The 24,704-nt window shown below is 43.7% G+C and overlaps 1 protein-coding gene and 1 pseudogene across 1 annotated transcript in view; both read right to left on the bottom strand.

The window, feature by feature from the left end:
- The window catches only part of LOC145393830 (uncharacterized), a 122,149-nt gene extending 116,115 nt beyond the window's left edge, over positions 1 to 6,034 (bottom strand). Inside the window, exon 1 of the mRNA XM_080267874.1 lies at positions 6,008 to 6,034. Coding sequence (XP_080124000.1) covers positions 6,008 to 6,034 — 27 coding nt within the window. The remainder of the gene's footprint in view (positions 1 to 6,007) is intronic.
- Positions 6,035 to 7,607: 1,573 nt separating this feature from the next.
- Positions 7,608 to 9,116, bottom strand: LOC145393829 (uncharacterized; annotated as a pseudogene).
- Positions 9,117 to 24,704: the final 15,588 nt, after the last annotated feature.

Below are 24,704 nucleotides of genomic sequence, written 5' to 3'. Positions count from 1 at the left end.
TATTACCGGCAATCCCAACATGACCAGGGACCCGACAAAACTGAATCGACCTCTTACGCACAGAAAAACGGAAGAGCCACTCTTGAATCTAGGTGACAAGGAAATGAGAAGAAGAGGCCCGTGGAGAAGAAAGCTCACTGTGAGAATCGGAGAAGACAACAAAAGAGAAGGAAGAGGAGCGAAACAGATACTTCAGAGCGAAAAGAATAGCATAAAGTTCCGCTTGAGAATGCCCACAACAGAAGGAAGGGAAGTGGAAAAAGAAGACTCGGGGGAGACGACAGCAAAACCAACACCGCGAAGAGATTTGGAACCATCGGCAAAGACAGGAATAGCACAAGAGTGACAAGACATGTATTCAAGAAAAAGGGAGCGGAGAGTGACAGGAGAAAGAAGAGAGCGAGAACATGAGAGAAAAGAACAAACCACTGGAGGAGGTAGAAACCATGAAGGAAAAGAAACAGGACGAAGGCGAAGAATGGGTGGAAAGGCGAAACCGACGGACTGACGAAGAGCAGGAACACGGAAGGAGAATGGAAGGAGGAAATGAGAGGCAGGCTGAAAAGAATGACAGAGAGAGAGGGGAGGGCGGAGCAATATATTAGAAGGAAACTGAAGTAGACTTAACTGTAAGGAGAAAACGACGAGAGCAAAGAGGGAAGGGGGCGATTCGACACAGAGACTTGTGGCCGGGGTTCACCGAAAGGCACCTATGGCTAAACGAAGACCAGTATGATGAAGGGAATCTAGTTTCGAATGAGTATGGGCAGAGGCAGAAGAACAGACATGACACATAATCGAGTTTAGAAAGAATAAGGACAGAGTGGAGACGAAGAAGCGTGGTGCGATCAGCGCCCCACGAAAGATGAGACAGAGCTTGTAGCAAGTGAAGGCGAGGAAGAGTGGGTGACCGAAGGAAAGAAACATGGGCATTCCTGATTAACCGAAAGTCAAAGACAAGACCAAGAAAGGTTGCAGAAGACTGGTAAGGAAAACTATTCCCCAATTGCTTTAACATCCTGTTTGTCAAAAGTTTTCTAATCTACAGTATTCTTAAAAAAAAAAATAAAGAAAAAGAATCTTTCCTCTCACAACCTTCTTTCTGATCGTCAGTATGGGTTCCCTCAGGGACGTTCCACTGGCAATCTGCTCACCAACCTCTCAGACTCCTGGTCATCCTCCTTTCGGGACTTTGGCGAAAGCTTTGCCATTGCATCTGACATCTCAAAGGCTTTTGATCGAGTCTAGCATAAACCTTTAATTTTCAAACTGCCATCTTACCGTTTCTGTCCTTCTATCTGTACCTTCATCTATAGCTTCCTTTCTGGTAGTTCTAGACCTGCTGTTGTAGTCGGCCACCATTCTTCTGCTAGATCTATCAATAGTGGTGTTCCTCAGGGCTCTATCCTATTACCAACTATCTATCTATCTATCTATCTATTGCCAGACGCCTCAATCCCGTTTGGGGTGGCCACAAACAAATCGCCTCCAAGTCGCCCTGTCCCCCGCCATTTCACTGCCCTGCTCCCAACTCACACCCCCCTCTCTCATATACCTCTCCACCCCATCTCTCCATCTCATCCTCGGTCTCCCCCTCCCTCTTCCACCCTCCACCTCACTCACATACACTCTCTTCGTCAGTCTTTCACCCTCCATCCTCTCCACATGGCCAAACCACCTCAGTGTGTTCCTCACAACGCTTCCTATCACATCCACATCCACACCACAACGCTCCTTTATATCCTCATTCGTCAGCCTGTCTCTCCACGTGACTCCACAGGCTCCTCTTAAATAACTCATTTCCACTGCTCTCACTCTTGACTTGTGTCCTGCAAACAATGTCCAAGCTTCACTTCCGTACGTTAGAGTTGGTATCACAATACTGTCATGTAGTAACTTTTTTACTTCCATGCTCACTTCCCTGTTTACCAACTATTACCAACTCTCTTCCTATTTTTCATCAAAGATCTTCAAAAGCTGTACTTCTAACTCAATCCACTCATATGCTGATGACTCCACCCCTCAGCTTTCCACTCGCTTCCAGTAGCGTCCATCTCAGCAGTTACTCTGACAAACAAGGGATGACGTGAGAGAGCCTGTGGCACAAAAGAAGAAGCATATAATGTGTGAATGAGAAACAGCGGCGTGGAATAAGTTGAGAGACGGAAGAGAGAGTTATATGCAGAGAGGAAGAGAGAGGTGAAAAGATTAGTAAGAGAGAGTAAGAAGAAAGTGGATGAGGAATTTGGAAAGAATTTGAGTGTAAAGTGCAGGGAATGTAAGAAAATTTTCTGGAAAGAGGTAAAGAGAGCTAGACAGGCTGCCAAAGAAGTTAGTTGGGGAGTGAAAGATAAAAAAGGTAGATTACTAGTTGAGAAGGGAGAAAAAGTGAGTAGATGGAGAGAACATTTTAAGGAATTGTTGAACATAGAGAATGAAAGTAATGCGAGTATAAGTGGCTGGGGAATGGCCGGGAGACGAAGGGATGTGAGAAGAGAGGAAGAAATCAGTAGGATGGAAGTTGTGGAAGCGGTAAAGAAAGTTAAAATGGGGAAAGCCCCAGGAATTGATGGAGTGTGTGGTGAAATGCTGAAGCATGGGGGAGAGATAGTAGTAGAATGGATGTGGAACATGTGCAGATTGGCCTGGAAGGAGGGTAGAGTCCCGGAGGATTGCAAGTCAGGCATAATTATTCCCTTGTACAAAGGAAAAGGGGAAAAAGAAGTATGTGGTAATCAAAGGGGCATTTGCCTTCTTAGTGTAATAGGAAAAGTGTATGGTAGGATACTTATTGACAGAGTTAGAGAAAGAACAGAGGAATTAATTGGAGAAGAACAGGGAGGTTTTTAGGAAGGGAAGAAGTTGTGTAGATCAGATATTCATTCTTAGATCTTTAGCGGAAAAGTTTCTAGAGAAGTGAAAGAAGTTGTATGCGGTCTTCATGGATTTGGAGAAAGCAGATGACAGGGTGGTTAGACAAGGATTATGGAAAGTATTAAGAATATATGGAGTAGATGGGAAGTTGTTGAATGCCGTGAAGAGCATGTATAAGGGTGCTAAGGCTGCAATGTGTGTCGATAGTGAACTAAGTGAATTTTTCTCTCTGAAGGTTGGATTGAAACGGGATGTGTCATGTCTCTATGGTTGATCAATGTTTATATGGATGGGGTTATAAAAGAGATTCAAGGTAGGGTAGTGGATGTTGGAGTGGCCCTAATGATAGAGGATAGTGTTTGGAAACTCCCTGTACTGTTGTTTACAGATGATACTGTGTTGTTTAATGAAGACGAAGGGGAGCTGCAAGGTTTGGTGGATGAGTTTGGGTGAGTATGTAAGAAACGGAATCTAAAGGTGAGTGTAGGGAAGAGTAATGTTATGGTCTTTGAGAGAGGTGAAGTCAGTGAATGTACAGTGAGGCTGGATGAGGAGGAAATGGAAAATGCGAGTGCGTTATGTACTTGTGTAGTGTGATGAGTAAGAATGGAAGTTTAGAGGATGAAGCTCTTGAAAGGATACAAAAGGGAGGAATGGTTGCTGGTTCTTTGAAAGCAGTGATAAGAAACAGGGAAGTGAGCATGGAAGTAAAAAAGTTGCTGCATGATAGTACTGTGATACCAACGCTAACTTATGGAAGTGAAACTTGGACCTTGTTGGAAGGACACAAGTCAAAAGTGAGAGCAATGGAAATGAGTTATTTGAGAGGAGCCTGTGGAGTTGACATGGAGAGACAGACTGACAAAGGAGGAAGTGATGGAGCATTGTGGTGTGGATGTGCCAGAAAGCGTTAGGAGAAATACAGCGAGGTTGTTTGGCCATGTGGAGAGGATGGAGAGCGAGAGACTAATATGAAGAGTGTATGTGAGTGAGGTGGGGGGGGTAGAGGAAGAGGGAGACCAAGCATAAGATGAAGGGATGGGGTGGAGAGGTAAATGAGAGAGAGAGAGGTGTGGGCTGGGGGGAGGGCAGCAAAATGGCGGGGGAGAAGGTGACATGGAGGCGTTTTGTTTGTGGCCACCCCTTACAGGATTAAGGCATCTGACAATAAACTGGAATACTTGAAGTAATAGGAATAATCCAGGGCCAAGAACCACAGACACAAGGTTGAGCAAATAAAATTATCTGTAACCCCATCCTATATCTTTTTCTTTCTGTTTATCCAGTAAGCACCATTATGGCGTAACAAGTATTTAAGTATAAGTGACCCCACAGCTTAAGTGCCTTGATTATGATACAACCATTACTCAGCCATACAGGCCACAAAGAGTATTCTATATAAAAAATATAGTGATTGTGTTACATGTTCTTTTATTGTCCCTGCCTTGGTGATATGGTTTTAGGCTCTGTGATACGAATACCACAGAGCCAAAAACCGTATGTCTGGACTCTAAAATATCATAACACACTACATAATAGCTAGTAACGTATATATGTAATACAGAGGTTAGATGAAAGTCATGCCGTGGAGAGAGGGCTAGAAGAAGTGGCGTTTGCACATTCTCAGTTAGGAATTCCACACACAGCAAAGTGTGACGCCTGATAGGAGAGTCCCCAGGCTCGGGAAGGTTCCACACACCCGTGCCCCTACACGTGACACAACCACTTATATACAGGGGAAATGGAAGAGACAGAGCAGAAGGGGTTTAGGAGAGAATAGAGATGGCGAGGAGAGTAGGAAGAAGGACGCCGGATAGCCAGTAACCACTCTCACCTCAGTACGCTCTTGTAAGACATACTCAGTATTACTCTTGAGATATTCCCTTTGAAGGAAAGAAACTACAGTCAAACCCCAGACTCATCTTTATCTTTCTCCTGCCATCTACGACAAGTACAACGAACATTCTCTCCTTTCGTAAAATCTCTACAAATCTACACACTGTTACGATAGCTTGGCGACGACTACTATATATTATATCTACAATTAAGATATATTACATTAGTACATCTTCATGCTTTCCAGAAAATGTGACTTTTAATCTTGTACCTAATATTTAGTAGTGAAACATATAAAAACTAAGTGGTAGCATAAGATGGAATAACTATCTATTGCCAAACGCCACAATCCCGTAAGGGGTGGCCATTTGACTTTGAGTTATTTGTTTTATGGGGAGGGGCACTAATCCTCCACCAACCCACTTATTGACACGTAGGGAGCACGTATGGTTTGGTTATATGGTTACCAACCAGCGTAGTAAATGGTTTCTTGGCTTATAGGAAACCATTTGGCTTGTCATTCAATGGAAAGCCACCTGTAAAGGAAAGAAAAGCAATAAGAAGTGACAGGAAAGATGGGAGAAATATGAAGAAAGGAGGGCAGACACAGAAAAAGAATGATAAAGGCTAAGGAAGAAGTAGGCAGCTCTACATCAAGTGAGTGGATGATGGTGGCCGCCACCTACCACATGGAATAACGAAGTGGAATAAAATACAATGTTCTGTGGCTTGTGTCTCATACTACTTACACTTTCTGCAATTCATATCTAGTTATCTTAATCATCTGATTCCTCAGTCTGTTAACATCTTACGCTGGTTATATAGAATGCTGCATACATTTTATATTGAATGTATCCAATGCTGCATACATCATACTGGTCAAACAGTAGATATAAGAGTGGTTATATAAGCACTACATTATATAAGTACTATGATATCTAGTGTTTGACCAGTATGATGTAACCAGTACTGGAGACAATCTGTATAAAATATATGTAGCGTCAGATATAACCAGTGTAGGATATAAGCAGTATGAGGGATCATAGGCTTAAGATATCAAGATAAAAGTAGCAGAAGGTGTAAGTAGTATGGCAGACAAGCATTGTAAAATATAACCAATAAGCAGAGTAATGTATAAGCAGTAAAGATATACAGTAAGTTGTATGACATAAGCAGTATAAGATTATGATCATAAAGTATCAGTTAAAGCAGTATGCAATTAGTGCACAAGAACAGCCTAAGAGAAACTAGAGTTCCTTCACCATCTGTGCCTGAGGGATGTCACTGCCTCTCTTACCATGATCACCTCAGAGGTGAATGCCATCTCACTGCATGTCATATTTTGTTCTCTTTACTGACAGTTCTTCCTCAGTATGCCTGTGTTTCCTCTTTAGGGCAGAGGGGGAGTTGGTGTGCCCTACAGCAGGTTGGGTGGTGGCAGTGGTGGCACTGGGTGCAAGTGACTGCTGAACAAGTCTGTAGAACTCCTAAAGAGCTTCTTCTCTATGAAAGCATGAGTCATCCTGAACTGCAGGCAGTGAAGCTACTATGGGAGCACTGTTGCTGTTCCCAATATCATCGTACAGCCCCTTATAGCCCAAGCAGACAACAGACTCACATAACCCAGGTCCAACACTGGTTTCTTGACTGAGTATAACATTCTCACTCACGCCTTTCACCAGACTTGCAGCCTTTATTTTTCCCGCCTTGTGCATCAGTTTAGAGGGTGCTTCAAATGCAGCAGCTTTTAGAAAAGTATCATTTCTTACGTTGATGTCATGACGTGTGAAGGAAGACACATCACCGTTCCTCAGCATGTAATCAACAACCAAGCGAACATGGCGAACATCTATAGTTTCCCCGGCCGATTCATACACTTTCAGTATTTCCTTCACAATGTACTGTCGAGCAGCACTCAGTCCAAGTTGTTCGTTCTCACGAATCAGATCCGGTGCCGTTGCATTTAATAATGCCTCAAGGCGAGGAATGGCATCACCATCCGAGGACACAGCTGAACGGTGGGCAGCATTTAGTGTCATTTGCATTAAAGGTTCAGACAGGGCCTGAGCAGCTAGTGCCCCTACACATTCCCCTGCTATAGGACGAAATCTATGAAAATTGGAAGCAAGTTTTCCCAGCAAAAATGAGAATTGATTCTTTGTCATGCCATAGCGGATCACCTGCTGGAAGCTCAAGTGCTGCCGCACATGGCATTTATACACAGCCAAGGGATCTCCCAGCACCCGGGAGACAGGCAGACTCTCCTGTAGCTCCTCATAGGAATAAGCCAATTCTCTGTCTGTGTTAAACTCGGGATAGCGTGAATCGTTTTCTATGCTGGGTGCAGAGTGGCACGGCATTCCGCTTCTGTGCAGCAGTTCCCTTCTCAACTTTCGCGTTTTTATGGTTTCACGATATTCATCCGTGGCAAGACACCCCTGGGTAGACTCAATTGTCTTGTCACAATGCTCAAAGAATTCTTTTAATCCTTCAATAACGCCTTTAACACTGGGGACTGAGCTGCAAGGGGATTCGGTGGCAAGAATTTGAGCCACCATACTGGGGAGATTGACGGGCAATGTAACTTCAACTTCATCCTTTTTGAACACTGAGTGCAAGAACTGCCGGTCCTGCTTCAGCTGCTCCAGTTCATTCTCCAACAACTACTTGTCTTCGTCACTTAATCCCTGAGCTGTCAAAAGTGTGTGGTGGGTTTGTAGGTGCAGCGGAGTAAGCGGGGTGGTGCAGAGGGTGACAGGGACACACTTCTCTGGAGAAAACCCGTCCCCCCCATATACTAACTAAATTATGTCATTTTTGCCATCCCTTACTGTACCATCATGTCGTATAGTTACGTCCTCCAAGAACTTTGTTAGTTTTCTTTGGAGATACCCACTCTAGGCAGTTGCGCAGTGTTTTTGATAGATATTCTGTCTTTTTGTCTGTCCTACGACTGCCATTTCTCCCTCCAAAAGACCATTTTCTATGCTGGAGTATGCATAGCCTTCTGCCTCTGGCCTCCTTTCACCACGGATGCAAAAGGGAAGCACTCTCTTACCATCCACTTGCTTAGGTGGTAACTTATCACTCAAATTTGACTGGCCCATAGTAATTGCAGCCATAAGTAACTTTTCTGGTCTCTTTTTTGATCCAGCTTTTAGCATTTCTCTACTGTTACTGTAGGTAGGAAGGGCATCCAGCAGTGTTGGAGCAAGGCGTGGAAGGATACCTCGTAACTTTACATTTCTCTTCTCCGGACAAACAATACCAGATGCACACTCCAAAAGTGTGTTGAGGGTTTGAGTTATGGCGGGTTTACTAGCAGGAGGACAAGACCAGTCTGTGTCAGAGAATGTCATGCCTGAACTCCAGTGCAGACCAGTGAAAGCTTCAATAATCTGTTGAATTTGTGTCACTGTTGTCATGATGACAGCTGGCTCGTACTGCGTCTTACAGCAATTTAGCAGCTTGTCCTGTCCAGCTTTGTCCATGTCCCCAGAGAGCAACTACCCATGGCGCACAACAAATTTGTCCATTATCATTGTCTCAGTATCATCTATAACAAGGCTGTTGGGCAGGGCCAGTGAGAGTAATTGCTTACCGGTCCAAAGCTCTTTAGGTGTGAACATTACAGGAGGTGGCAGCTGACAACCCTGTGGTACTATGTTGATCATCTCCTCCCGTGTGAAGAACCAGTATTGCTGGCTAAGAGTGTATGCTGCACGTAACCCATCTTGCTTCAACTTGGTGGCTACCTTACCATTTTTGCTGAAAACAGTGTTATGGTCAGCAGCTGCCAACATGCCATTCAGATCATCTGCCATGGGGACATATATATTCATTTCGTCTCCATCACAGTCAGCAGCATAATTATCCGTCATTGAAATATTAAGACTAATGGACTTTGTGTCTGTTATTCGGGCCCTGTGATAAACAATGTTGCTTTTGGCCAGGGTGGGTTGCCGGTTGACAGCCACACTATCTCCGTCCATAAGATGCCGCCTCACCACATCACCTTTCTGCAGACGGAACCGTGCCTCACCAGAATTTTGAGGTTGTGTTTTCTCAAAATCATGGCTCAAATCTCCCCTGATGACGGCATTTACACATGGGTATTTTGGATAGTTGTCCACCAGTTTCTGCAATGCCTCCAGATTACGATGCTGAACAGTTTCCTCCACAAAGAGACCAGAAGCAATGGCAACCGGTACTCCTGCTTCCCCCAGCGCTAAATCGTTTCTTCCTGTGAACACTGCACGACCACACTGCTCAATGGGCTTACCCAGAAGGTTATGACGAAGCAGGCCAGTCTTATCATCCATCCATGACTGCTGGGCTTTTTGTGTTGCAGCCACTCTCCCTGCTAGTAACAGATACACTTGATTTCTTTGATTATGAATATCCATCAGGCTGGTTTTGAATGCATTAAGTTTACATTTCGCTTTCTTCCTGGCAGCCTTTTCCTCTTTTGACTTGGTTTCCTTTTTCTTGCTCTTCTTTTTCTTTTTTACTCTCTTTAGTTTCTTTATTCCTTTATTCTTCTTATCTGAGTCTGCCCCGAGCTTACCCATTCCATCATAGTCTGATATATACTTTTTATCCGTGTTTTTCACTGGCTGTGGGTTTTGATCTGGGCTACTTTCACTTCCTCGTACGGGTTCATATCCTTTTTGTTCTTTACTACTACTGCTACTATTACTACTACTACTACTGCTGCTGTTACTACTGCTACTACTACTGCAACTACTTGAATCATCCTCATCTTCACTTTCTGTGTCATCAATATCGAGATTGTTTACTGGAATGCCTAATTCCTCAGCATTGGGCGTTGTGAACTGGTTAAGCACACTACTTATCACGTATTTAATTTCATCCCCGCTTATGTACTTATCACCCGTTACTTTACCCAACGCTTTCCTTAGAACTCGGTCACATTGTGTGGAAAGCCTATTCATGGCTATTTTCTCGCGAATGATATCATTATAGGCGATGGTGAGTGGATGATGAAAAGCTTGTTCACCCACATTCTTAAGGCGCATAGACAGTGGACACACGGGTAAGTAGCGGAAAAAATACTCTTTCACTGGGTTGGTCATATTTAGGTACCTCCAGGTTTTTTCGGGAACTGATGATAAAAAAGTCTGGGCAGAACTTGGGTGAAGGATGTACTGGGGACTTTTGGAGGTTCTTTCTTTCACCATGATCATTTTGATGCTACCCACCTATTTAATTGAAAATTTAGGTTGGTCTTCACAACAGCTGCTGGGTATATCATGTTTGCACAGGTGGGCACAGCCGCTACAGTAAAAGCATATTTTTTCCAGAGTTTCAATACAGCTTTTGATGTGGCCGGGGTTGAGGAAGTAGTCTCCAAGGTCAATGTGGGCCCAGTGGCCACGACACTCAGTGCTATAACACACAGGGCAGGGCGCCTTTCGAAATTGCATGCAATATGGGCCAAGGCTTGGATCTGTCACTGACCCTTGCTACCCCTCCAAACCCTCCCTCGTGATTTCGAATAAACTGATCCTATTGACGTCAGAGTCCAAACGTGGTGCAACCTACACTAAACTGGCAACAGAAGGCTCAACGGGCACCTCCTTCACATGGCCGCTATCTGCCCGTCTGTCCACTCTGTCTAGCTCGGTGCCACACACGTCATATGGGTGAAGCTGAAGAGCAGGATCCTGATTCTCGCTCTCTGTGGAGTCGTCGTCACATTCTAAATCACAGGATCCCTCCACACCCACTGCAAGCTGATAACCATCCTCACTGCTGCAGTGAGTGGATGGGCTAGAATACAGTTTGGCAGATCCAAAGCTGTCGTCCTCTGATTCGGATGATCGTAGTGCCTCTGGACCATGAAGAGGCAGGAGGGCTCGTCTTAGCCCAGCACAGCAGGATTCCGAATCAGTGAGAGTTTTTAAGGCCGCATACTTAGAGGACTCTTGGTAAGCCTGATCAGACTGGCTCTCCACAGCCAATCGCAAGTCCACCAGCTTCACATCCCTGTATTTTTCATCCAGTTTCTTCAGTCTGATCTATTTCCTCTCTTTCCGTCCCTCTTATTTCCTTCTCTGTATCACTTCTTTCTGCTTCACTGCCTACTATTCTGCTTCCTCCCTTTTTCTCATCTTCTTTTCTGCATGCTCCTCTTTCTTCTTTTGAATATCTTCGGCCTGCTGGGCCCATTTCTCAAAAAGTCTTTTCACCCTTTTCTCTTCCTTCTGTCTTTCATTCTCTGGGATTTGTGTTCTCTGTTCCTTTGACACTGTTTCTTGTCCCTTTCCTTCCCCTGTCTTTCGTTCATTATCTTCCCTTTTTCGTCTTTTCTTATCCCTCATTACCTTGCCTTCGTCATCCACTAGTTTCCTCTTTTTTGCTTTCCGGCTAGATTCCTTATCCTACATGTTTTTTTTATGGTACTGGGCAATGTCTTCTTCCTTTCTTGGTCTCTTTTCCTCTCTCATCACCTTGCCATTATCGTCTTGTAGTTTTCTCTTCTTTGCAGTCGTACTGTCGTCCATACACTACTTGTTCTTTCGGTGGTATTTGTCAACCCTTTGCTCTTTCCTTTTCTCCCGCTCCAGTACAAACTCTTCCCTAGGCTTTCCGATCAACTAACTCACTCCTCTAGTAAACTTATCTAAACATTCATCCATCTGCGTTTCCTGTGACATCGCAGCGGACGAGATTTCTTCTTCAGATTCACCTGAACAATCATCCTCGTCACTCAGATTCCGTTTCTTTGCCAACTTTACCCATCTCTGCACCTCTCTCATCATTTGGCGACGCCGCTCCCTCCGCTCATCCATCTCCATTCCCCTCTTCCCTTTCTTGCAGTCTTTAGGCATTTTCACTTCTCAAGCTGTTTTGCTAGAATATGAAAAAAAAAAATCGTTGGACACTAAATGTATCAAATGTTTAGTACTTCTGATGAGCGTCTAGCACTTGTTATAGCCTGGTGCGGTTTACAAGTTCTTAATGAGACTGGTGAAGACAAATTCCAGTCACCAAGAGACTTGATTTACGAGACCTTGTGCAAACTCAGAAACCAATGCCACCTGGTGAACATTTGAGGACCCAATTATCAGTAATTTGTAGCCATCTTGAGTTTTGGTGCGAGAATGATGTGCCAGATGGTGCAACGGACTGTCATGCGAAGTCCTAGAAGCCTGTTGGTGTGTGGCAGAATGAAACTTGTGTTGTAGTAATGACAAGAATGACATGAGTGAGATGGGGTGGTAGGGATGAAAACAGAGTATAGACGTACTGTATTAGTGATAACAAAATGGTGATGTAATGATGAGTGTGATGATTATAATAGTGGTGTTTGTTGTGCTTGTTGGGATACTGATTGTCGATGTGGTGATGTGATGATAGTGGTGTTGTGGTGATAACGGTAATGATGGTGGTGTGTGGTGGTGATAAATGATGATACTTGTGTTAATAGTGATGATAGTAGGGATGTGGTGTTAACAATGATGATAATGTGGTAGTTAACTGATCAACATTGTGGTGATACCAGTGATGAGAGTGTTGTTGTGATAATAGTGATGATCGTAGTGATGTGATAGTAGTGATGATAGTAGTGAAGTGATAACAGCGATGATATTGTTGTGGTGATAACAGTGATGATACTGTTGATCTGATAACAGTGATGATAAGTGATGACAGTGTTGTGGTGGTAACAGTGATGAGCACTGTGGTGATAGTGATGATAGTGTGATAAGTAATGACCTGCCCAGCATCCATGAAGACCTCACCTGGGCCTACAATGACACTGTATTATAAAGAACCCAGAGAAATGCCCCGAGTGGCTCACACAGCATACCACGAGCCTGCTGCCAAAGACAGATGAGACACAGCAGCCAAAGAATTACACATCAATCGCCTGCCTTCCAACAATGATCAGGATAATCACTTCCATCATCACCAAGAGGACCTACAGCTTCCCTGACAAAAGCAGTCTGCCACCACCAGAACAAAAGGGATGCAAGAGAGGAAGCTATGGATGCAAGGACCAGCTGCTTATCAACAAAGTCATATTGGAAGAAGCCAGGCCAAAGAAAAAAAAAAACTTGTCAACAGCATGGATTGACTACGGGAAGGCAATTGACAGTGTGCCACACTCCTAGACAGAAAAAGGCCTTGAGATCTACAGAGTCTGTCCAGTAACTGTTAGATGCATCACAGAGAGCATGAAGACCTGGAACACCACCCCAAATCTCCAGCATGCAAACGGGTTCTTAACATCGAGACCAGTCAACATCAGGAGTGGAATATTCCAGGGGGATTCGCCACCCCCATTGCTCTTCTGCCTGGCGCTGGTTCCACTCAGCAATCTACTGAACAACAGTATTTATGGATACGAATAACAGAATGGCAAACTGAACCACTTAGTCTATATGGACGACCTCAAAACATCTGCCAGAGTTGACAACCAGCAGTGGGGCCAAAACACCATCGTCAAGGCTTTCAGTGATGGCATCAAGATGGAGCCTGGACTGAACAAATGTGCCAAAGCCGCCTTTAACAGAGGAAAACTGACCAAGACAACCGATTTAAACCTTGACACTGACAACAAGATCAAGGAGCTGAAACAAGAGGGCACATACAAGTATCTAGGAGTTAATGAAGGAGATGGCATACAACACTGGTCATAAAAGAGAAGATCTGGAAATAGTACTACAGGAAAGTGCACATGGTACTGATGAGTGGCCTCAGTGTGGCCAACAGATTCAAATCTATTAACACCCTAGCGATGCCTTTAGTGACGTACAGCTTCAGCATCATAAACTGGAAACTAAATGACATCAAGAGACTAGACACAACGACAAGAAAGATGCTCACCATGGAGAAGTTGCACCACCAAAAGCAGATGCTGACAGACTGTACCTACCAAGAGTTTCTGGAAGACGAGGCCAGACGCAACTCGAACTAGCCTTCAAAACTACCACCATAGGCCTAGAGGCATACCTGAAACCAACAGAGGACCATCTCCTCCATACAACAGAACATCACGAAAACGGGAGGAATAGTAACACCATCACAAAAGAAGCTGCAAAATTCAGGAAAGAGCTTGGCCTCCACCTGCCACTAATATATGGCGATAAATCAATAAATATCCTATTTTCAGTAACGTAATGCAAAAATTGTTTAATAAAGGGTAACTCAAGTTGGCCACACTTTTGCATTTTACATTAAGTTATCTGGCGAGCAGTGGCATCTTTTTCCAGTCTGTGGGGACTCATATTCCATCTGAAACAAAAACTTCTGTGAAAGTGACAAAGGAGCTGTCCAAGTACAAAGACCTTGAGACTTAAATGCGCAGGAAGTATGGTATAAAGACCACAACAACACCAATGGTCCCTGGAGCACTTGGGCTTGTGAAGAAGGGCCTGGAAAAGCACACCAACCGCATCCCAGGCAACATCAACATCAACATAGTGCAACAGGAACAGCACACATACTGCACAAAATGTCAGTGAAGTGATGTCTGCCCTGTTGTGCCTCAGGTCCACAGTTTGGACCCGACCCTAGAGGAAGTAAAGCATGGTGCATGTAGGAAAAAATAAGTACATAAATAAATAGTTATAATTAAAATTATAATTTTGTTCAAGACAGATGATGAGATGAAGGGATGGGGCGGTGAGGTATATGAGAGAGGTGGGTTTAAGTTGAGCGGAGGACAGTGAAAAGGCAGGGGACAAGGCGACATGGAGGAAGTTTGTTTGTGGCCACCATTTACAGGACTGAGACGTTTAGCTAATGATTGACAAATAGATGTTCAAGATTGCCCCCCTCCCACCCGATGCTTGTAATGCCACTTCACTTTCACAGCATTACCTCCCAGGGTCAGTACTACCCAAACATTTAGGACCTGTACCTAGGAGACCATTTACTACGCTGGGTGGAAACCATATAACCGGGGTTACTGGCTGGGTTAAGTGTCTCCCAGGTACCCCTATCTAAAATCACTTAATCATGGCAGTCGTTTCAGAGAGCCTCGGAGGGTCCAATACCTGCCCAGGGCCCCAACCAAATGGGCAGACTCGCATGGCCATGTGGAATGTGAGAGGTGTGAATGAGGAGAGCAAGAGGGTGGAAGTGGTGAATGTGTTTAAGAGTGCGAGATATGCCGTGATGGCACTGTGTGAAACGAAGATGAAAGGGTGTGAAGTGGAGGAGTGGGAGGGTGTGAAATGTGTAAGATCGGGAATGAATGGGCGAGGAAGATGCAAGGAAGGAGTTGCTTTGTTGATGAATGAGGTGTGGCAGAGTGGAATGAGAGACTACAAATGTGTCAGCTCGAGATATATGTATGTCAAGTTCAAGTTTGAGAAGGTGAAAGTAGCAGTGATTGTAGCGTTTATTTCACACTTTGTATAGTTATCGCAAAAGTTGGCCAACACTTCCCTACCGGCTGTGACAATAGATGGTGAAAAGTTGGTTAATTTTTTTATGTAGTAGCGGTATGAAGCGCAGGCAAAAGAGTATGAAAATGAAGGATACAATGTCGTTAGGGGAGGCGTAAACATTATGGAAGGCAGGACACTGTACTCATAGAGGACTGTCGTTGAAGTTTTGCTCGTGGCTCTAAATGTGGATTACTTTCTACCCCGAAACGAAAGTCTACGATGGATGGAAAAAGAAAGAAAGAAAGAAAAACAGCAAGCCTCCCCCACCTTAGTATTTTCAGCAATCACCAGCCTCATGCCAGTGTGCGGGGCCGTATTCTAAGTAGCTTTGAATAATTCGTAACGCCTTTTCCTAAGCGATTTATTTTATTTATCTCATCTTTTTATACCGTCCTCCTGTAATTGGGAGCCATCCTACTCAGTGATTCGTGAAAGATGTGGAGTGAGGAAGCCTGTGGACACCAGAATCGAAGGGAGTGTACTGAGATGGTATGGGCCTGTGGAGAGCATGGATAACAATAGAGTGGTGAAAAAGGTACATCTGAGCGAATTTGAAGGAGGGAAAAGGCGAGGTAGGCCAAGGAGAAGGTGGAGAGATATGGAGGATGAGTGTGTGAGGAAGAGAGGTTTGGAAAAGGGCAGAGGCATGTTTAACCTAAGCGGGGCCCAGGACACTTGATGAGCTGCGGGACCCCTTCATTACTAACACACACACACACACACACACACACACACACACACACACACACACACACACACACCGTAGCTAGTATGTTGTAATCAATATGAATTAACTGAAATATTTATATGCGGTATACATTTATTTTTTCTGTTATATGCGGGGCCCCATGAACCGCGGGGCCTATGTGCCTTGGGGTAAACATGTCCCTGCAAGTGGGTGAGGCTAAGGGACTGACAGAGATCGAGCTGGCTGGATGAATTTTGTGCCGAGAAGCGCATGATCAGGGATTTGGCACTCCTTTTAACGTGGCAGCGTTTGGATTGACTCTATTGGATAGGTATATGTGAAGCTACAGTACGTGGTGAAACTTTTTGGCCTATCAGATTGAGCAAGGATTCCGTGGGCTTGAATGATGAAGGAATGGAAGCGTGACCCATTGAATTGGGCAAAATTTGGCTGTCTGGACGCTGCTACTCCTTACCCTGCCGTGGGAAGGGCGGTCCGGATGATGATGATGATGATGATACTAATAATAGAAATAATAATAATAATAATGATAATAATAATAATAATAATAATAATAATAATAATAATAATAATGAGGAGGAGGAGGAGGAGGATATTATTATTATTATTATTATTATTATTATTATTATTATTATTATTACTATTATTATCATCATCATCATCATCATCATCATCATCATGAAAAGAACGGGAGACAGTAAGCTACAACTCATAAGACATAATCGAGTATAAATATTTCAGTGCAGTTCAGTATTTGTCCCTCCTCATCGACGCCACGATACGGTGAGATGAAGGGGACGTGGCGAGACGAAGAGCTGAACGGTGGAGGTGGGCTTGCCGTCCTCTCTCTCTCTCTCTCTCTCTCTCTCTCTCTCTCTCTCTCTCTCTCTCTCTCATATTTAAAATCCATTCTTGACGCCACCACACTACTTTTTAATTAAATTTTTGGTAATGTATTTTCGTAAATATAAATAAATCAATAAATAAATCCACATTTGTCCCTTTGCAGCAGAAAAATACATTGGAATGAATTCATTTGTTTGGCAGCAGGAAGAGAGAGAGAGAGAGAGAGAGAGAGAGAGAGAGAGAGAGAGAGAGAAAAAAAGAGAGAGAGAGAGAGACGTACAAAGGAGAGCACACAGGAACAAACCCATTGATCCTTTCGAGGCGATTTATTAAAAGATAAATTATAATAAATGCATAACTGCTCTAAAGGTCAAAGACAAGGAGAGAGAGAGAGAGAGAGAGAAAGAGAGAGAGAGAGAGAGGATCTGGTACTGAATAATTAATGGTTAGGAAAGTAAAATTATAAATGAGAGAATCAATGTAAGAAAAGAAATCCAGGTAGAAAGATGGCAGCGTATGTGGAGTAAATGATAAAGGAAGGGGTATGTGGGCGAGACAGGACTGAGTTGATGCAGGTAATGTATTCAGGTGAGGCAATTAGCACAGGTGTTGTTGCGGGGCGCTGTGTTGTGTTTACGAGGGGGAACTGAACCACTTGAGATGGCAATTGTACTATCTGTTTTGACTATACTCATGTTACTCTCATCTGTCCTAAAATATCCACCTTTCAGTGTTTAGCGCTGATATGTAATACTAGGTTAACATTAGAATATGATGCTAGTCACGAAAAAGTGCTATGGGAAGGATGTAGAGCCGTAGCATTGTCTTTTTCTGCCACTCAGCTACGTGAAACGAGCTACAACATGACGAAAATCTAGGCCAAGTTGGAGTGAAAAGAGTACAGCTATCTGGAGTAAGGTTAGCTTAAAATTGAGTGCTGTTCTATCTATCTATCTATTGCCAGACGCCTTAATCCCATACGGGGTGGCCATAAACAAATCGCCTCCATGTATCCCTTCCCCCGCCATTTCACTGCCCTGCTCCCAACTCACACACACCCCCCTCTCTCATATACCTTTCCACTCCATCCCTCCATCTCATCCTTGGCCTCCCCCTCCCTCTCTCCCCCTCCACCTCACTCACATACACTACTGCTTGCTTATGGTTGGTGATATGGTGTATGATTTGCGGTAGGGTGTAAGCGAATGGTAGTGGTGTGGTTAAAGATGAGGGGGTATATAGATAGATGGATAGATAGGTGGGCAGGTAGATAGATAGACTGACTGACTGTTTGGTAGAGAGATAGATTGATAGATAGATAATGTGACTGACTGATGGAAACAGATAGATACATATATTATAGTTAGATAGATAGACAGATAGATAGACAGATAGATGCTCCGAGCCTAGATCAGTGATTCAATTATCTGAAGAATGTGAATGTGGTGTCACACACACACACACACACACACACACACACACACACACACACACACACACACACACACGCTTCATTTCCACTCCCATGTTCTAATCACCACGTGGAGAGGATGGAGAGAGAGAGACTGACGAGGAGAGTGTGTGTGAGTGAGGTGGATGGGGGAAGAGGGAGGGGGAGACTAAAGATAAGCTGGGGGGACAGAGTGGAGAGGTATATGAGAGAGGGGGGGTGAGCTGGGAGCAGGGCAGCGAAATGGCAGGGGACAGGGCGACATGGAGGCGATTTGTTTGTGACCACCTCTTACGGGATTAAGGCGTCTAGCAATAGATAGATGGATAGCTCTTCCTTGCATAAAATTTTTCCCTCCACTCTCCCTAATCTATCGTGCCGGAACAAGACCACACTCCCTCTTCATTCAGCTCACAGTCATTCCACTTTACATTATCTCTGTTCACCCTCTTCCCTCCCTCACCTCATTCCATTTACATCTCACTGTTTCCCTTATTCTCGTCGGGTAAGGAAGCTCCCTAACACCTCTTCTTTAGCGATTTATTTTTGGATATGGCTTGTTAATGCTCCTTAATGCCTCTTCCTTCGCGATTGATTCGATTGATTCTTGGATAGGGCTGGTTAATGCTCCCTAACATCTCTTCCTTAGCGATTTAATTTTGGATATGGGTGGTTAATGCTCCCTAACGCTTCTTCCTTACCGATTGATTTTTGGATATGTCTGGTTAATATCCTTCTGCACGTTACTTATGCAGACTTTGGCGATATTGGAAGAGTTATGTAACACACAGGAGGATGGCAATTTGTAATAAGCAAGATAAAGCGCTTAGGAAGAGGTGTTAGGGGGCTTCCTTACCTGACGAAAGTACGGACCCAAATCTACTCAGCAGAAATATATGAATGTATTTTAAGTTTATCTCAAATTTATCTGTAGCTGAGAATAGTGATGGTTTTTTATTGCAGGATATTCTGTGCTGTTAAATAAATGGCTGATAGTGGCGTGACAGACTCATTCGTAGTAGTATAAAAAAAAAATGGTTATCTTCATATGAAATTAGTATGAATTTAAATCAGGTTATCATTATATGTTATACTAGTTATACTCCAACTTGGCCCAGATTTTCTTCCTTTGGCCGTTTATTTCAAGAAGTTAGTGGCAGAAAAAGACAATATTACATCTCTACATCCTTTACGTAGCACTTTTTCGTGACTAACTTCATATTCTAGCGCTAATCCATTGTTACATCAGGCGCCAGGACGAGAGAGAGGACAGTTTTAGGCCAAGTTTGAGTAAAATGAGGATAGTAATTTCACGATCACGGTTTGGGGGCTAATGGCCTTTGGTTCCTTCTTCCTTGCATATAAAAAAAAAAAAAAAAAGCCTCATCTTGTGCATCATTCATTTTGAGATCAGCCAACGTTTGCCAAAGAAACGTTCTGGCATCCCTAGGCTCTTTACGCCATGAACGTTTTTAATAATGGGTTCTTGGTGTCTACACAGGTTTATTTTTCTTTTACATTTTTGCCCAGTTCTATTGTGAAGTGATTTGATTTACGCTACCTGAGAGAATCTATTGTGTTATGGGGGCGGCTCAGTCTGCTGGTGCGGGTGTGGGTGTGGTGGTGAGAGTAGGAAATGAATAAATGGTGCAGGATAAACACTGATAAAGCTACCTGAGCCGTGCCCTCATCACATGAGAAATAGAGGAGTGGAAGATGAATATGGGCCAGCTTGTATTCTCCCCTCTCTCTCTCTCTCTCTCTCTCTCTCTCTCTCTCTCTCTCTCTCTCTTTCTCCATAATCTCCTTAAGTTCCCAGGTTAAGAAAGTCAATTAATTTATTCATTTGCCTATAGGACGATGTTGAAGGAAGGGAAGGAGCAGTGAGAGTAAGAGAGTGGTAGGATATTGGTGTCACTTAATTCATGATATATCCCTATGATCAAAAACAAGTCGATATAAGTAAGCAATTATATATATCTAAGTACCTGTCTATCTATCTGTCTGTCTATTTATTTATCTATCTGAAGTTATCGTGTTGGCTTGCTTACCTACCACCACCTGTTCCCTTTCTCCAAAATTAACTTCTTCACCATCTACTCCTTCCTCTGTTCCCGCCTCCCTTCTGACTCCAAGGAACCTTCACATTTCTTTTACCTCTCTTGTCAGCCTCCTTCGTTTTGTCTATATCCTTCTATCTTGTCCCCAATTCCTCGCCAGATCTTTCAGTGCACCTACAGCTTATCAATGAGGTACTGAGGTGATATTGTTAGGCTGGGCAGAGTGAGTTTGGCTGCTGGGGTATTGATATGAGTTGTTTTGGTTATGATGCTAATATATCTGACCACACACACACACACACACACACACACACACACACACACACACACACACACACACACACACACACACACACACACACACACACACACACACACACACATTCTCTCTCTCTCTCTCTCTCTCTCTCTCTCTCTGATTTATACTGTTCACACACACACACACACACACACACACACACACACACACACACCAACCCATCAAGCACACAAGGGACTATCGAGGTTAACCCTGTGACTTCAATTATAATTTTTTTGAACATTAATTCTTTACTTTTTGCTGTTTTCAAAAGTTCATAGTTGATGGAGAAGCAAAGGGAAAAAATATTATTGTAAAAAATATGTGAAAGAAATTTTGACTCTATTGTGTTGTTGGCAGAGAGAAAAATTTGAGTTTTGTGGCTATGATGAATGGTTGGAGAGAGGAGGAGGAGGGTGAGGGGATGGGATCAGAGAGAGAGAGAGAGAGAGAGAAGGGAAGGATTAAGTGAAGGGTAAGAGAAAGCGATAAGGTAAGCAAAAGATGTGGGGTAAAACAGAGAGAGAGAGAGAGAGAGAGAGATGTTCTAACGAGGGTATTTTGTGCGAAAGGAAGATGAAATTATTAACTGAAAATGAGTTTGGGCCCATATTCTCGTCGGGTATAAGGAAGCTCCCTAACGCCTTTTCCTAAGCGATTTATTTTGCTTATTACACCTTTCTGTCCTCTTCCGCGTCACATAAACCCTTCTAATAGGGCCATACTCTGCATGAATAACGTACAAAAGGATATTAACCAACCATATCCAAAAATAAATTACTCATGAAGAGGTGTTACGGCCTTGGAGAGCAGGTGGCGTCTATGTGATGAGTAGCTGATTAAGAGGAGACAAGGGCGAGGGAGGAGGGAAAGAGGAAGGAAGGAGGAAAGAAGGAGGAGGGAGGAGGGGAAGGAGGGAGGAAAAAAGGAGGGACTAGGAAGAAAGGAAAGATGGGAGGAAGATGGATGGTGAGGAAGGAAAAAAGGAGGAAGGAAGGAAAGGAGGGGAGAAAGGAAAAGAAGGAGGTAGGAAGGAAAGAAGGAAGGAGGGGAAGGAAGGAAAGGAGGGAGAGAAGAAGGATGCAGACGGAGGAAGGAAAGAAAGAGGAGGAAGGAAAGGATGGACGAGGGAGGAAAAAACGAAGGAGGGGAGGAAAGAAGGATGTAAAGGGAGGAAGGAAGGGAGTAGGAGAAAAGAAAGGAGAAGGGAGGAAGGAAAGAAGGAGGAGGGAGAGAGGAAAGAAGGAGGAAGGAAGGAGGAGGGAGGAAAGATGGAGGAGGGAGGAAAGAAGGAGGAGGGAGGAAAGAAGGAGGAGGGAGGAAGGAGGGTAGTAAGAATTCAGCCCTTGTGTCCAGTGTCAATTTTTCTGTTTTGCTGTTGCTATTTCTAAACATTTTTTTCCCTCAAGATAGAATATTCAAACGAGGGGGGGAAGTATGAAAAATCCTTCACTGACCCTTCCATTGCTATCATTTTTAACTTAAGGGGAAAGAAATTAAGGGTGATAGAAAAAAAATGACTTGGAAGGACTTAAAGGACTAAAGAGAGAAAGGAAGTGAATGGGAAGCGCTACAGTGGCAGTGAGTATAGAGTGAGGTAGGGGAAATTCTCTCCCGCTCTCTCTCTCTCTCTCTCTCTCTCTCTCTCTCTCTCTCTCTCTCTCTCTCTTATACATAAAACTTTCCCTAAACTGTGAAGCAATAAGCTGATCTACTGATACGAGTTTTCAATGTTAGTCGATACGCTTCAACCTAGGGCATTACACCTGGATGCTGAGCTGTCTTGAAGCCTGTGCTGTGTTCTGCAATTCCACCTTTAATATACGTAAGGCAAATGCTGTATACTGTAGGAAGTTCGTAGCAAAGACCCTTATTCTCTGTATTTAGCGTAAGAATAATTTACCCTCACTGACAGCACCGGGGCAATGTCATAATATGTTTACATGTTGTTGATCCGACTTGGCTCTTTTTTCCACGTCACCTCGTTGTGTTTTTTCTTCCTCTTTCCTTCCTCCTTCCGTGTTTCCCGCTTCTCCTGTGTCCCCTCTTTCTTACCATCCTCCTTGTCTGTTTCTCGTTTTTCCCGTCTTTCCTCTTTCCCCTCTCTTTCCTTTCTTCCTTTCCTTTCTCCTCTCCTGTGTTATACCTCTGCACTCCACACGCCTCTCATTTTTAGTGCTCTTTCCCTCCTTCCTTTTCCTGTCCATTCCCTCTTGTGGATCCCTCCACTCCCCATCCCTTCCCTCTCGTGTCCCTAATTACCACCGCCAAGGAGGTTATGTTTTCACCTCTGTCCGTTTGTTTGTTGGTTGATTGGTTGGTTTGTGAGCAAGATTACACAAAAACTACAGGACGGATTTCCACGAAACTTGGTAGAAGAATGGGCCTTGGCCCAGAATAGACTCCATTAAATTTTGGTGCGGATCCGGGTAAAGGTGCGGATCCAGATTTTTTTTTTTTTTCACTTTCTTTAACATTGCGAGATAGGGCCTTTTTCGACATTTTCGTAAAATTTTCAGTGAATATTGCATGGATCTTGAAAAAAAATCAGGCATATTTAGGATGTTGGTATCTACGAATGTGTACAGTTTGGCGCGGATCCACATAAAATCCCGGAGCTAGCGGAAGTATGCTTTTATAGGGGGTAGTCTTTTTCCAGCATGTTGGGCCTTGGCGGAGGTATGCGCTCTAATGAGTGCCATTCTAGTTCCCCACCTAATTTTCCCAGCCTTACGGTTCCCTCTCCTCCTCCCACTCCTTCCCGTCCAATCCCTCTTCTGAGATGCTCCACTCTCTTCTTAAATTTCTCTTCCCTAAACTCCTTCCTGCCTAATCCCTCTTCTCTGACCCTCCACTCTCTTGTTACATTTCTCTGTCTTCCCCCAACCTCTTCCTGTCCAATCCCTCTTCACTGACCCTCCACTCTCTTCCACCCTTCCTTTTTTCCCTCTCCTCATACCTCCATCCTCCACACTGAAATAATAATCTTGCATATGCTAGTACGTATACCAATTAGTCTTCTTATTTTTCCCTTTTCTCCATCTCTGACAAGTTTCTTTCCTGTACCATCATTTACTTGTGAAGGAAAATTATCGTTCGTGCCTTTATGATGGCCTGAGAGAGAGAGAGAGAGAGAGAGAGAGAGAGAGAGAGAGAGAGAGAGAGAGAGAGAGAGATTTTTTGTGTACTCAAGACTCATACACACGCATTCGCATTGAGAGAGAGAGAGAGAGAGAGAGAGAGAGAGAGAGATTTCTTCTGTACTTAAGACTCATACACACACATTCGCATTGAGAAAGAGAGAGAGAGAGAGAGAGAGAGAGAGAGAGAGAGATTTCTTCTGTACTTAAGACTCATACACACACATTCGCATTGAGAAAGAGAGAGAGAGACAGACAGACAGACAGACGGACAGAGACTGAGACAGAGAGAAAAAAAATTCTTGTGTACTTAATTCTCATACACACACGTACACATTCACACACATACACATTCTTAGAGAGAGAGAGAGAGAGAGAGAGAGAGATTTCTTGAGTACTTAGTTCACATACAAACACATTCACATTCAGAGAGAGAGAGAGAGAGAGAGAGAGAGAGAGAAATGAAATTTTTAAACAATGCACAAAGCTCAAACACAGAAGACTTAGGATAGTACTCTCGTCGGTTAAGGAAGATCCCTCACACCTTTTCCTTAGCGATTCATTTTGCTTACTACACCTAACCTGCGTTGCATAAATCCTTCCAATATCACCACACTCTGCATAAATAACGTATAAAGGGATACCAACCAGCCACAACCGAAAATAAATCGCTAAGGAAGAGGTGCTAGGGAGCGTGAGAATATGGGCCCCCGATCTTGTAGTACTGAATGTACACGAGAGTTTAAGAAAGACAAAACAACCAGCAACCGTCTAATGCTCCATACAGGTCCCTAATTTGACTGCCGGGTGAATGGTGTTTGGGGAGGGTATTGTGAGTGTTAGGCAAATGGCTGGGTTGTAAAGTTAACATAGCACTGGATTCCTCTGTGTGTGTGTGTGTGTGTGTGTGTGTGGGTCAGTGCAAAACTCTCTAGATAAATTTCCTAATGGTAGTTGTAGCCTCTCTCTCTCTCTCTCTCTCTCTCTCTCTCTCTCTCTCTCTCTCTCTCTCTCTCTCTCTCTCTCTCTCTCTCTCTCTCTCTCTCCATGCATTAGTGAGTTGTTGTTTA

Source organism: Coenobita brevimanus, chromosome 25 (assembly GCF_032717465.1).
Source record: "Coenobita brevimanus isolate Jiangsu-jjx chromosome 25, ASM3271746v2, whole genome shotgun sequence".
In the NCBI taxonomy this organism is placed as follows: Eukaryota; Metazoa; Arthropoda; class Malacostraca; order Decapoda; family Coenobitidae; genus Coenobita; species Coenobita brevimanus.
The sequence above is the reverse complement of the archived record's forward strand: the minus strand, read 5'-3'. Positions and strand labels throughout refer to the sequence as shown.